We start from the raw sequence: 14,056 nt of genomic DNA, 5'->3' as shown, positions 1-14,056 counted from the left end.
GAGAGAAAGGGAGGGAGGGAGGAGAAGAGGGAGGAAGAGAGAGAGAGGTAGAGAGGGAGAGATGTTGGCAAGGGCCCCCATGGCGCTGATTGAGGGCGACGATATCGTCTTCGGTGCCGTTTGATGGCAACAACCTTGGTTGGCGTCATTTGAGGGGAGAGAGAGAGAGAGTAATTAAGAAAGGTTAGGGTTGGGGGGGGGGGGTGGTAAGCCGGGTCGACCCAGATAGCCAAACCATCCTGATTTTATATCGGTTCGGTTCTGTACTAGCCAAACCGCCTGATTTGTTTTGGTTTGGCAAATATTGCTTACAATTATGTAATGCATGGAGCGGTTGTGTTTGTTCCATTATTATACTTTGTTGGTGCAAAGCAGTCTGAAACTACTTTATTGGGTATCATAAAATTAAAAATTCTTTCTAAAAGCCATAGTTTGTAAATAAATGGTGAAGGATAGCTACCTTCTTGTGACATGAAAATAAAATAAAAAGGATAGCTACCTTCGTGCCAGTAAAATTACTATACAATCCGTGCGACTGATGATAGGAACAAGTATTGGTTTTGAACTTAAGAATGCATCTGTTAAGAACAGTCTTCACAGCATTTTCTAAAAATTGAAAAATAAGGACTTGTATTGTGTGAAAATTTAATCTTAGACATTTAACATAATAGATGTATGGTAGAAGAAATGATTCTTTTTATTATTTTGCAAATAAATGATCTACATTAGGCTACTGTTTCCCCCTCTTATAAATTAAATCTGAAATTTGTACAGGTGCGATGTCTATAGCTTTGGAGTGATCTTATGGGAGCTTGCGACACTGAGGATGCCGTGGAGTGGGATGAATCCAATGCAGGTGGTCGGTGCTGTTGGGTTCCAGGACCAACGTCTTGATATCCCAAAAGAAGTTGATCCCCTGGTTGCAAGGATTATTTGGGAATGCTGGCAAATGTGAGTGATTAAAAAGAAAACCCATGTTAACTTTCTAATATTGGAATCATATGCCAGGCCTTTCTCACTGTAATTAAGGTTGTGGATATGAATGCCATATGAAAACATGATTAGGTGTACAGATCACCATTAATAGCTCAAAACAATCCAGTTGTTTCTAGATGGGAATAAATGTGCCTCAAGTTAATGGCCATGGTGATCTACTCTAGGTGCATTTAGATAATGCCCTGATATAGATTATTGGTACTTTAATATCTACTAATGCAATTGTTTGATTGGTTTATAGCTGTTCTGACTTGTGGCTTGAATTGTTTTTTTGCTAACAGAGATCCAAGCTTGCGTCCGTCATTTGCACAACTAACAACTGCTCTGAAGTCCTTGCAGCGGCTTGTCATCCCTTCCTATCAAGACACACAAAGCCCATCGGTGGCGCAAGAGATATCATTGAACTCTACACCCTAAGAGCTTGGACCGTGAAGAAAAGTAGCGGCGTGATTTTTGTAAGATTGGGTTAAAAGTTGGAAATGTGGGTGCTGTGTTTGTTGGTTCTTTGGGCTAGTCGTACTTGACTGTCCCCTGTTCCTGCCATGCCCAAGATCTGTGGCGGTGACTGTACAGAGATGGTGTCAATAGCATTTCGAAGTCCAAACCTTGTGCCATGTAAAAGAGAATTGCATAGGCCTTTTTGTTAGGTTTGTGCTTGCCAGAAACCGGCCAGCTTTAGTGAATAGTACCCTGAATTAGGGGGGAGGTGTATTTTATGTCAGTGATGGCGCTTTCTGGTGAAAGCATTTGATATAAATGTTAAGTCTGTCAATATACAAATAGTGTATTATTATACAACCATTGGATCTTGTTATTGAGTGACAGGAAAAAGAAAAAAAGAATCATTTATCAATATGGTGTATCTTGGAGTAAACTTCATGTTCCCAAGCAGTTCAGAAAGTGGCATTTTATTTCATCTTCCAAGAGTAAATAGACGCTAAAGTTTGATATGAGTGCTTGCTGTTGTGGGATGGGTTCCGAACTTTAGTTTCATATCGGCTAATCAGTGGAAAGGTCTGTGCCTTATAATAAGGAGGTGCGAACCTTTTCTCACGAGGGTCTTTTTATAGGACAAAACCGTGAGGGGGCGCCTAAGCCGCCCTGCGCGAGCTCCGCGCCCGCGGGTCTGGTGTGCACCCTGCGCGAGCTCCGCGCCAGCAGGACTTTAGAGCGGACAATATCTCGGGAGGGACGCAGTCGCTTTTCCTGCTCGGCTGGTGTACGGGCTGGTGTCGGGGTGAAAATCCCGCATCACTTGCCAACCAAGATTTTAACGTCTTCTTGGACCTCTAAAGGCAGTCCTTAATTGGTAAACTACTTTTGCCCGGTTTGGTTCGGAAGTAGATTTATCCAGGATAACAGAACAAGTTTGGGGAAAACTGGAGGAGTTAGATTTAGTTTCAATAAATCTATCCGACCATTTGGTTGAATAATTTTGTTCGGGTTATGTGGAATATAAGTGGTTAAAAGTTAGAAGGTCAACTGTTCTGCAAACTCACTTCTATCATACCTTCAGTCTTCGTTATTGTGGTTTTGTGAAGGCTAAGGTTCTGTTTGGAGGAGCTGTTGACAGTAGAGCTGTTGGAAGTAGAAGTTTTATAAAAAGCTATTTGCTGTTTGGTAACTATATTTCTAAAATGTTGTGGCACTTTAACATGTGTTTGGTAAACAAACTGAGAAAGTAATTGGTATGACAAAATGACCATAAAGGACATTACTAGTAGGGTTTTTTGCATGGATATCCTTCTAAATATCAGATTTTGCGTGAATACCCTTCCAAAATTGATATTTGCATATATACCCTTGTAAAACTCTGTTATTGTACGAATACCCCTAATATAACGGTTGTTCTAACGGTATTAAGAAAATCATATTTATATTAATTAAAATTAAAATTAAAATTTGAAATGAAGTTATAATCCTCACTCTACTCCACACACCCCCCGCTGCGGCACCCGGCTTCCCCACCCCTCCCGGGCTTCCCCCCCACGCGCCCCCTCCCCCCGGGCGCCCGGCTTCCCCACACCCTCCCGCGGGCTTCCCCCCCGCTGCCCGGCTTCCCTATCCCCGTGGGCTTCCCCCCCGCCCCTCGCGTGTCGGGATCCTGATCGCGGGCGTTCGTGATGGCGAGATCACAATCGTGGGCGTTCGCGATGGCGAGATCGTGATGCAGTTCGCTCGCAATCTCCTTCCTCTTCCTCCCTGTTCTGTAATCCAATCGACGATAAACAAAAATTCTTCTGACTACTAAACTTATCCTTTCCAAAAGTTAGTCGTCAACGCGATCTATCTTTCAAATCTTTTAGATCTCTCCTATCTGTTGATCATAAAAAAAATATTTTAAAATCATCTTACCCTCTCTTCCCTTTCGTTGATTTATACTATTTTTATTTTATTAATCTGAAAAAAAATCATTACAAATGTTAGAAGAACAATAATAATTGTTGCAGCTGATTTTATTTCATTTCTATTTTTCGCTGTGAATCTATATTGAAGCTCTATTTTTTGATTTCTAGCTGCATACCATATATTTTATTTGAGCATAAATCCTATTATATATTTTTGTTATATTCATGATAAAGAAATATGCCTCTCGTCATAGAACCAAATGCATTTTCTAATAAATACAGAATTATAAAGGCTATCACATTAATTAATGTATCTAAATTCTTTCCATCTACTAAGATTTTTTTTACGTATATACCCTTCTAAATATAGAAAATTATATGAATATCCTTATAAAGTTACTATTTGCTTGTATACCCATATAAAAATTTCTATTTGCATGCCTACCCATTAAGGGTATTTTAGTCATTTTAATTTGAAGCCGTTAATTTTTTAATGGTGTTAGATGGCATAGGTACATATGCAAAAATAAAAATAAAAAAGGATAGAATAGCAAAACAAGTATTTTACAAGGGTATACATGCAAATATCAATTTTGGAAGGGTATTCACGCAAAATTCAATATTTAGAAGGGTATCATGCAAAATCCGATATTTGGAAGTAGAACTTTTATAAAAAGCTGTTTGCTGTTTGGTAATTATATTTCTAAAATGTTGTGGCACTTTAACATGTGTTTGGTAAACAAACTGAGAAAGTAATGGGTATGACAAAATGACCATAAAGAACATTACTAGTATTATACAACAGAGCATAACAAAATATAATATGTATTAATATATAAATATATAATATAGTATAATATTAATATAATGTAATATAATATTATTATAATATAATATTATTATAATATAATACTATAACATTGTATACTACAGGATAATAATTTAATATAATATTAAATTATTTAACATAACATATCAATGTATTATGATATAATGTAATATAATATTATATTTATAGTATAATACAATAATAAATATATAAATATTATAATTATTAGTATAAATTCACCCTTCTGATGACCATTTATCTCTCGAACAAATTTTCTAGATAGGCGATAAAATTGGTTAAATAATTACTAATATTTATTTTTATTTATTTATTATTTTATTTCATTGAAATATATAAATTTATTATCTTATTTATTTATTTTTCTTTTATTTTCCTTTTCTTTCCTTTTCTTTTTTTTCTTCTTTTTTTTTTTTCCTTTTCTTCTTTTTCTTTCCTTTTCTTCTTTTTTCTTTTCTTTTCTTTTTCTTTTCTATATTCTTCTCTTCTTCTCCTTATTTATTTATTTATTTATTTATTTATTTTATTTTCTTTTTATTTTCTTTCCTTTTTCCTCTTTCTCTTTCCTTTTCTTCTTCATTTTTCTTTTTTTTTTCTTCTCTTCTTCTCCTTCCTTCCTATCTTCCCTTCTTCTCCTTTCTTCTCCTCCCGCGAGGCCGGCGGCGCCGAAAGGGGGCCGGGCCGCGGCCACCGCGGGAGGTGGTCAGGCCATGGCTGACGGCGGCTGCCGCAATCTTGGCGGAAGGGAGCCGAGGTGGCTCGCTTGCCACCATCGCGGGCGGACATCGCCACCCCATAGCTCCACGACGGGCGCACGTTGCCGCGAGCGGACACTGCTACCCAAAAGAGCACCCCACGGCCGGCCTCTATGGGGGCTTCGCTGCGGCTCGCCTCCCTGATCCCGCGGCTGGGACGTCGTGTTTCCGCAGCTAGTGGAAGCCCGACCACCCCACGACCAAGCCTGGCCACGAGCTATGGGTGGCGTCGCAACGACTTGTGGAGGGGTCGCTGGCCACGAGTGGTGGCTGCCACCGTGGGCAACCACCCGTTCACCAAAAAAAAAAAAGCAAACAGCCGGCGACGTTGAGAAGGAGATAGAGAGGGAGAGGGAGAGAAAGAGGCGGTAGAATGGAGGGTTTTGGGAGAGAGAAAGAGGCGGTAGAATGGAGGGTTTTGGGAGGAAAAATGGACTTTTTAAATGGGGGTATTTTGGTTAAAAAACAGTTTTCCGACAAAGTTGAAAACAGCATTTTCGGAAAACTCCAAAATGAAGCTTCTCCCAAAAAGCTGTTTTCACCTTTCTGGAAAAGCTAAAACAGCTTTCCAAAATTTTTACTAAACATTCTTTTTCATCTAAAAGTACTTTTGGAGGGCCAGAAGAGGACCTAAGTAGGATGTGTACATATTTATTTCATCTCTATATACCTATAAAGAGGAAGAGAAAGTTAGAGCCTTCCCCAAAATTTTAAAAAAATTAAAAAACATTTATAAAAAAAACTAGAGAAGAAAGAAAAATAAGAAGACTCTATAAAAAGAAAATTATTTGAACAAAGCGTGTCTGAGATGTAGAAATTTTAATAAAACCACAATAATCCCACTAAAAAATTATAAAGAAAAAAATAATGAAAACAAATTCCAGGAACAAAAAATCCCACTAAAAAATAAATAAAAATAATAATAAGAACAAATTATGCTTATAATATAATTATTATAAGGGTTGAGCCGGCTCTGCACAGAAAAAGGAGAGGGTATAGATGGTTAAGAAAAAAAAAGGTTCCATGGTGACATCCTTGCGTATGTTAATGTTTTGAGACTGGAGATGATAACTTTAATACACTTTTCAACCTTAAGGATAACTGATGAAAACACCTTGTTTGGCAGGATTATCAAACTTATGACCATACCGCAAGTACCAAAAACAATGGGAAGATGACTGTCGGTTGGAGTTTGGTGAAACAACAATTCAAATGTACTTTTGCCATTTAATACTTTTGTAAGTAATCAATTTATCGGATACACCATCGTGTGAACGCACTCTAAAAAAAAATCTAAGAGAAGGTTGGCTTGGAAATGAAGAGCACAAACAATATTGAGTAAATTCCGATGCTTTTGCTCAACCACCCTATTTTATGTCCATATGGGCTCCTTTGGTTCACGGGAAACATTTTCCTATCTCAGAATATGATTTTTGAGAAACAGATTTTTAGAAAGAGGATGCTTAGAAAAGTACTTTTAGCATGTTTGGTTAACCATGAGAAAGTGACAAATTTCCGAAATGCTTATGTTTGGTTGACTATCCACTTGTCTGGAAAAGTTATATATAATTCCTATTATGCCTTTAATAAAAAATAGATTTTTAATGCCTTTTTAATGCTTCTTTAATGCTGAAAGGTCTTTCTGGAAAAAAATAAAAATGGAGTGAGCCTCATGGGAAAGTAACTTTTCCATATTTCTCATGGAAAAGACTTCCCATGAAATGTTGGAATCATATTTTCATGGAAATACAACTTTTTCATCTCTCTTTTTTGAAAACTCCAACTAAACAAGAGACATCTCATTACTTTTTCGTGGATCATACTTTCCTCCTTCTTTTCCTACGAACCAAACGAGCCCTATCTTGATGAATAATACCCACCTAAGAAAGAATAGGAGAGAAAAGATTTTGTTATTGGAGAATTCTCGATCGTTGTTGCTACGAATTTGTCGTATTTCAGTATTAAATTGTGTTTTAACCATGACAGAAAATTTTCAAATGAGTGACGCCGTCTTTCGTTCTCCTTTGGTTTATTTTTTTTATTTTTTCAGGACCTTCATACGGAAAAAGAAGATTCTACTTATATTACTATTAATTTATTCTTAACATGGTATCAATGCTTTTGAAAAGATTCTTGGACCCACCACGTGTCCTAACAGTATCCTCTTTTAATCATCTTTAGCTTTTTGGTTCTCCAATGGCAGCGGCAACCACACCATCTCCAATGATTCTTCCTCCTCCCTCCCCATTAATTCAACAAACTATTACTCTTCTTCCCCATGTTACCTTTTTTTTTTTTTGGATAAAAAAAAAAAGAAGGGGGGGGGGGGGGGGGGGGGGAGGGGGAGGGACCAGCCCATCTATGTAGCAGCCTTACTACTGAGCCTTCATTCTATTAGAGAATGTTCGAGACAGATTGCAGATTTTCGCGTGCCTTTCCTAGCCTATGGGCTCACCTCATTGGGCTCACCGCCTCACGCGTGGGTTTGTCACCCCAGCGCCACCTCGGTACAGATAAAAAAAAGCATATCTGCCAGCGAGCCGTCCGGGCGTGGGGTATCCGGTCTCCTAATTTAATCGACGTCCGCACATTTTAAACTCGAACAATTCGGATGAAATTATCGCTCCCTTACCATCAGGCTATCACCTTGGTGGCTCCCCATGTTACCTTCATGACCATAAAAAGAGCTAGAGTAAATTATATTTATTATACATACATTCAATAATTTATAAAATCTACACATACACCAAATTAAATTAATGGCATTAATAAAGTTATTTACCTTATATAAAAGTTGAAATTGCTCTAAAGTATGAAGGATGACGCAAATATTTTTTTATATCTTTGGATGGCTATTATATCACTTAAGATTATTTTGATCATTTTTGAATTTTTTTTCTTCTGATGTGGTATTTGGGTTAAATATTTTGATTAACATTTTGTTGAGTTGCATATGGGTTAAAATATTAGATAAAAATAAACCTCAAAAAGATAAGCGTAAATTTTTCAAATTATTGGGTGTTAGTAAAATATACCCTTAATCTCAAGGGAGGTTTTTATAATTTACTCAAAGAGATAACTACCTTATGTGAAAGCATGATATCTACATGATTTGGAAGCCAAAGACAAGCTTGTCTTCATTGATGGAAACATTCCTAAATCCGTTGAAACTTCCCAGCATCTCCTACAATGGGTACATTACAATGGCATGGTCCTTTCTTGGACCATCAACATCATTTCTCAACTTATTTGGTTTCTGAAAAGAATTTTTTTCTCACTAGAATTTTTTTCTGAAAAATTAATACGTGGGTATATGATGCCTAAAAAAGCGATTTTTACATATTTCGTTGACCATGGAAAAGTAGCATATTCTAAAGTGGTTTATGTTTAAGTTGCACATCTACTTTTCTAGAAAAGTTGTATAAAATATCTAATACCCATTCTATCTGGGTATATAATATCTAAAAAAGTAATTCTGCATATTTGGTTGATCATGGAAAAGTGGCATATTTCAGAGTAGCTTATATTTGGTGGAGCATCTACTTTTCTAAAAAAGTTATATAAAATACTTGTTATACCCTTAATAAATGAAAAGATTTTATCTTATCCCATTCTATCCAAAAGCTTAAGGACACTTTTGGAAAAAAAAATTCTTCAATTTTCAACCGAGGGGAATTGGATTTTTTCATGTCCCATATGGATTTGCGTCCATAAAATGAAAATCTTATTACCATGAGAAGGCTACTTTTTCAACTCTCTCCTTTGAAAACTCTTATTAAACATGAGGCATTTCTCAATTTCTCCGTTGATTACACTTTTTCTCCTCCTCTTTTTGTGAACCAAATGAGTCCTTAGAGATTGCTAACAGGGTCATGAATACTACCATGAGACATGAAGTTTGGTTTTGACCATCACCATTGCTTTTTTCAACAAAATGCACTCAAGATCTTCAAGATTGGTCGCTCCATCTCTAATCACAGATAAGTTAACAACTCCATATCTTATTATGCCATTTTAAAGGATTATGTGATGAGCTGCCTTCTTGCAATCCTTTTCAACCACTGGCTTGTAGGGTATACACATAGAGAGGGAGAAATTGATAGCTTCATTATTGCGATTCTGTAAGAAAACGATAAAATGTGCCAGCTACATCAATATTCAAATTGAGCTGGACATTAGCTTTGTTAGGGTTTCTTAAGTGTCAAATTCTGAAATCTTAAATTAAAATATACAACCCAATAGATAATACGTAATAAAATTTGAAATTTTAAAGATAATCTTGTTGATCTAGTCTATTAAAACACCTAAAAAAATGCTATTTTTCATTTTGAAAAAGCTCAAATAGAATTTCTAATTATTAAGCAATTTATCATCGGCCTTGTCTGCATGAATTTTCTTGTAACCTAACTATACTTTGTTCACAAGAGTAGATGTTGTGGTAAAGTAATTTAGTACATTTCAACTTAAAATTGAGATATGATAATTGATAATTAAGTGGGCATGATCTGCTTGTCTTCAGCTATTATCACACTATCACTACATGGATCCTAGTAGGAGTATTTCTAGTAGAAAAACCTATTATTTGTAAATTATGTAGGTGTTTGCTCTCTTGTGAGAGGCAGGATTACGAGCTTGCAATTAGGTCAAGTGATTGCACGGACATGCCATTGGTGTCGGATAGTTAGAAAGAAAGATAAGAGAAAATGATAGTAGCGTAGATCCAGATTCTTTGACCTTCCAGAACTTTCATTATCATAACACCACCTCCTCAGTAGAGGAGAAGGTTGGGTGTAGCGGGCGCTATGAGTCTACTATACTATTACGAGTAAACTAAAATTCTGTTAAGAAACTAAAGTATAGAATTTAAAGAGTAAAAACAATAATAAATTAAGAATAGATATAAAGATAGTAGGATGTTTGATTAGCAGAAGGCCTTTTCTCATATTACATCATCTAAGTTATACAACTTAGCAAACATATGGTTAGGAGTGAAAGTGGGTCGGATAATTTTTATCCGGATTTGCTTTTATATCCGAAACTATCCAAATATGGATAGAAATTTGAGCATCCAACTAATACTCATATCTGTATCTATATTCGTCAAAATAAATAGATATGGACATAGTGAAATAACTATTCGTTCCGTATTTAAATATCCGATTTTATTTATAACTCTATTTAATTTTATATAACACTCATAAAATTTTTTAAAAAATAAATGACCATATTAACATACTATTAAGTTGATCACCTACTTACTAATATTTTTAATTCTGAAGTCATAAAATTAATTATATTTATATCTATATTTGTTATTGTATTTTTGATATCTCATTTATACTTATTTAAAATAAATATAGATAATAATGGCCCACAAGTACCACTTTCCTTGACAGCTCTGAGACAGAGGACTACCATACCGCGCGCCGCCCCGTATAAATATCTGAAAGCAGCAATATTTTATTAATCCATTTATTATCAAAATTCGTGGGGAGTTGTCGAGCAGTGGCAATCCTCGTTATTTCACTCCCCGACAAGGGCATATCTATCAATACTGTCGGTCGACACCCGCATAAACGTTTCTATGAGAGATCATGATCTGCTGTAGTTGTAGTCCTTGAGGCAGTGTGGACGGGTGATATTACTCCCGCAGAAAGGTTTTGGTACGCTCGTTTGGAGGGGGAGTTTCGTCTCTTTCCGTTTTGGTCTGAAAGGGGGTGGAATGCGTGCACCAGTCCGCCGACTATTTAAATCCGACTGCGAGTCATTTCGGATCCGTGGTCGGTTCCGGGTTTCAAGCTCTCGCTTCCCCACTGAGGCAGACCAAAGGCTGCTCAAAACCCTATCTTTGATTCCCCAAGAGAATCTCCAAAAGTTTCTGATGAAATCCTCCCATTTTCTCTCGATTGCCTCTCTGATCGATCCATATCGCCTTCGCGATTGCGCTGGCTTTTCCCGTTGAGATTTTGGCCGCTTCTACGAGGATTTCCGCCCCGGAAATGGTGATCTCGGCTTGTTTCCGATCGAGTCCCAGGGATTCAACCACGGCGGAGGCTATCAGCGTCTTTGCGAGCATTCTCCTCTTCTTTCGATAAGACGGTGAGTTGAGCTTGGTGTTTAGTCTGTTTTCATGTTCCTTTTGTTTTTTGGAGCGATCTTATGGTTTTTGTGCACGATCTGTGGTTTCAGGTCTTCTTTTATGGGGTTTGTTTGAAGAGGAAGAGAAAACGGGGCTTTGATTTGGATTTGCTGGTTATTGTTGGCTATCAGTGTTTAGATCGAGGTGTGCCTCAAACCCGCTGTGGTTTACCCTCGGATCTAGACTCGAAACGCGATTTTGCCTGGTATGTCATCAGATCCTTAGATTTTGATCCTTTGAGCTATGGAGTGTTTTCCCAATAGATTGGAGCTATTTATTTCTGTTTCCCCTGTTGATTTTTGTGTTCCTTGTACTTTCCTGGGTTTATTGTCGGAAGGTCACTGGATTTGATTGGGAAAAAAATCCTACTTTGGATCCTTTAAGGAGTTTTGGGATTTTGAGATGGAGACACTGGTTGTGGTTGCTCAGCATCGGAATCAATATTACAACAGGGGCAAATCTCAGATCTCCGATAGGTTCGGTGTTTCTCCTTCAAGAGGCTTCAAAGGGATCAATTGCCGGACTTTCCAGTCCGGTGCCGGTATTCTGCCACGGCTACCCTCGTTTCCCAGCTCCACCGAGCCGAGATCGCCGTGCTTTTACTCGGAACCACCCAAACAAAGTAGAAGAAGCAAACCCATTCCGATAAGTCCTTCACCGTCTCCTCAAGGAGCAAGCTTCAATGATGAACTCTCTTACTCTGAGCTCTGGGCAGGGCCGGCTTACTCAAATTCACCCCCTCCGAGTTCTCTACCCATCCCGAAATTTTCCCTTCGGCAGAAACGCAGCATCTCTCTGGAATTGCCAGGTCCTTCATCTGGAATGACTCTCCATCCATTGTCCAAGTCGGCACCTTCTTCTCCCACCAGAAAGTCTGGTTCGTCTGACAATGACCTCTTTCTCAACACCGTTACTGCTACGGAGAATTTGAGACGGATTCTCCATTTGGATATCGCTGATGACTGAATTTGATGCAGGACTTGGGGGGTTCTGTAAATATTTGCTGCACTGATGTTGGCTTTTGACGTTTGTTTACTTGTATAGGGGTAGTGAATAACTTTTTGGATAGTGTCTTTGGAAGAAGATGATTTAGAATTCTCTAGTTGGGGATGAAGAAAAATGAGGCTGTATGGCTGTAATCAAATATGATTTGGCATTTGAGAAGGTAGGCGTTGGAGGAAGGCTGGGAAGAAGAAAGTTGTTGATCATGAAGCTAATCAAATTTATTGGAAAGGAAGTGGGGAATGTGGGGAAGCATTGGAGACAATGGCTAAGCACTACTCTTCTTCAGTGCTGCCTGTTATCTGGGTAGTTCTTTTTTCCCTGGGTTGACACTTTGAGCTTTATTACTCTGGACTGGTTATACTATCTGGTTAGGCAAGTTCAATTTAGATGCTGTCCTTTGCTCTTTTTAATTAGGTTCGGTGCTTCAAATTTTCCATAGATGAGTCATATTATGGAACTTTGACTTGTGTCTTTAGGTTATCTGCTTTTCTGTTCTCGAAGAGCCTGCGTTCTCTAGAGATATTTCTCTCGTCTGTTCGAACACTTAAAGTTCGGATCTTTTCTCTTCTCTACTGTTGTTTGTCTAACTTCTGACTTGCTCTGGTCCTTCGCAAGGACATCGAGTTCGCCTCATCACTTCTTCTGGTTTTTTGGAGGAAGAAGTTGGGAGGAGAACTAGAACAACAACTCCTCTCTCCCTTCTGCCACTTGTTTTGTCTGTCTCAATGCGTGCAGGTTTTAGCTGTTGTTTGTATAGCATGTTATCTGTATGTGCTAAGCTCCATTAGGTTGTCTGCTTATCTTTAGTAGTGGGTGCTGAGTCAGGTAGTGTAGTCTCATATTTCATAAGTTGTCAACAAGAAGTTTGTAAGTTGTTTAGCGAAGCATACCATCCATGAGAGGTAGCTGAACAGTGTCCATGGGAGGCAACTGAACCTATGATCTGCAACAAGGTACTGATGCCCTTAAATTTTTATCTAATATTCTTTCAAAGCGAGTTCTTTGTGTGGCATTTTAGTGAACGCTCTAATTTTCCTTTCTTTTCTCCATGTCTGCTATGTTTGGAACAGTTCTATTTTGGTATGGCGTTGAGGAACTTGCTGGCATCTCAACAGATGGTTTATTCAGCACGGATGGTTTAATTCGTCAATGGCTGGTTTCTTTCTGTTAGCGCCGGCACTCCACAACTAATTTCTATGTAATCTAAAAACTGTTGTCTCGGAGTCGTGATGACCCAGTCGGTGAAGACTTCTTGGCCGTCGAGTAGAAAATTTGTAGCAAAGACATGAGTAGCTTATTTTATGTAGTATTTCACTTTCGTTAGTATTAGTTATCATATTATATCAGTATTTCTATAAAACTTCATTGCTGTCTATGCTTATTTGATAATATAAGTATTTGCTGCACCATGTTTGATCAGTGATTTTATGTCTACTTCTATGACTTCACGTTGGTGCATTCACGTTGAGAAAGAAAAAAATAGATATGGAGTTTGTTTCATGCAAGTTCTGCACATCAAGTGGCAGCAGCTCACTCCTGAGCCATCGTTTACATGGATTGGTGAAGTTGGATTCGTGTGCCAGGTACGTGCTTGTGTCAGGGGCGGCTCTGCGGCCTAAGGGGAGTCCAACGGAGCTTTTTTTTAAATAATATTTTTTTTAATAAATATAAAATATTTAAAAAATATATAAAAATAGATAGCTATTAAGTATACTATTTCAACAAATGTTTTAGACTTTTTGTTGCCCAAGGTGACAACCCAAGAGGGGGGGTGAATTGGGTCTTTTAAAACTTTTAAACTACTTCTAAAACTTTTTGATTAACTATGCTAAGTTGTCTAGATGCACAGTGAAAGTTAAACTTAGCAAGGGTTTGATGTATAGACTTCGACTTGATTAAATATGCTTGCAACTAAAGGATGTGCGGATAAGAATTAAGCAAGCAATTTATCTAAGTAAGTAAGTGT

General features: G+C 37.7%; 2 protein-coding genes across 4 annotated transcripts in view; both read left to right on the top strand.

Annotated features, from left to right (window-relative positions):
- The window catches only part of LOC103712318 (serine/threonine-protein kinase EDR1-like), a 30,382-nt gene extending 28,533 nt beyond the window's left edge, over nt 1-1,849 (top strand). The window contains exons 12-13 of one of the 2 annotated variants that reach the window (XM_008798806.6): nt 775-951; nt 1,278-1,849. In XM_008798806.6, the coding sequence (XP_008797028.1) occupies nt 775-951; nt 1,278-1,413 (313 nt within the window). In that variant the 3' untranslated portion in view covers nt 1,414-1,849. Of the gene's footprint in view, nt 1-774; nt 952-1,277 lie in introns of those variants that run through there. The other variant, XR_015974752.1, reaches the window with a different exon arrangement.
- An 8,830-nt stretch (nt 1,850-10,679) lies between these two features.
- Nucleotides 10,680-13,509, top strand: LOC103712317 (flocculation FLO11-like protein). Of its 2 annotated transcripts, XR_015974762.2 has the most exons (4): nt 10,680-11,045; nt 11,136-11,290; nt 11,423-13,043; nt 13,161-13,509. XR_015974762.2 is itself a non-coding variant. In XM_089928378.1 (3 exons), the coding sequence occupies exon 2, from the start codon at nt 11,488-11,490 to the stop codon at nt 12,049-12,051; it is 564 nt and encodes a 187-aa protein (XP_089784504.1). In that variant the 5' UTR covers nt 11,151-11,290; nt 11,423-11,487; the 3' UTR covers nt 12,052-13,043; nt 13,161-13,509. The 2 variants fall into 2 exon arrangements, 1 of the variants encoding a protein (XP_089784504.1); XM_089928378.1 differs by lacking the exon at nt 10,680-11,045 and having other exon boundaries at nt 11,151-11,290.
- The last annotated feature ends 547 nt before the right edge of the window (nt 13,510-14,056 follow it).

Source organism: Phoenix dactylifera, chromosome 18 (assembly GCF_051530095.1).
Source record: "Phoenix dactylifera cultivar Ajwa chromosome 18, Ajwa_hap1_PhDact_Kaust_v1.1, whole genome shotgun sequence".
Lineage (NCBI taxonomy): Eukaryota > Viridiplantae > Streptophyta > Magnoliopsida > Arecales > Arecaceae > Phoenix > Phoenix dactylifera.
This window is presented reverse-complemented; position numbering and strand designations above follow the sequence as displayed.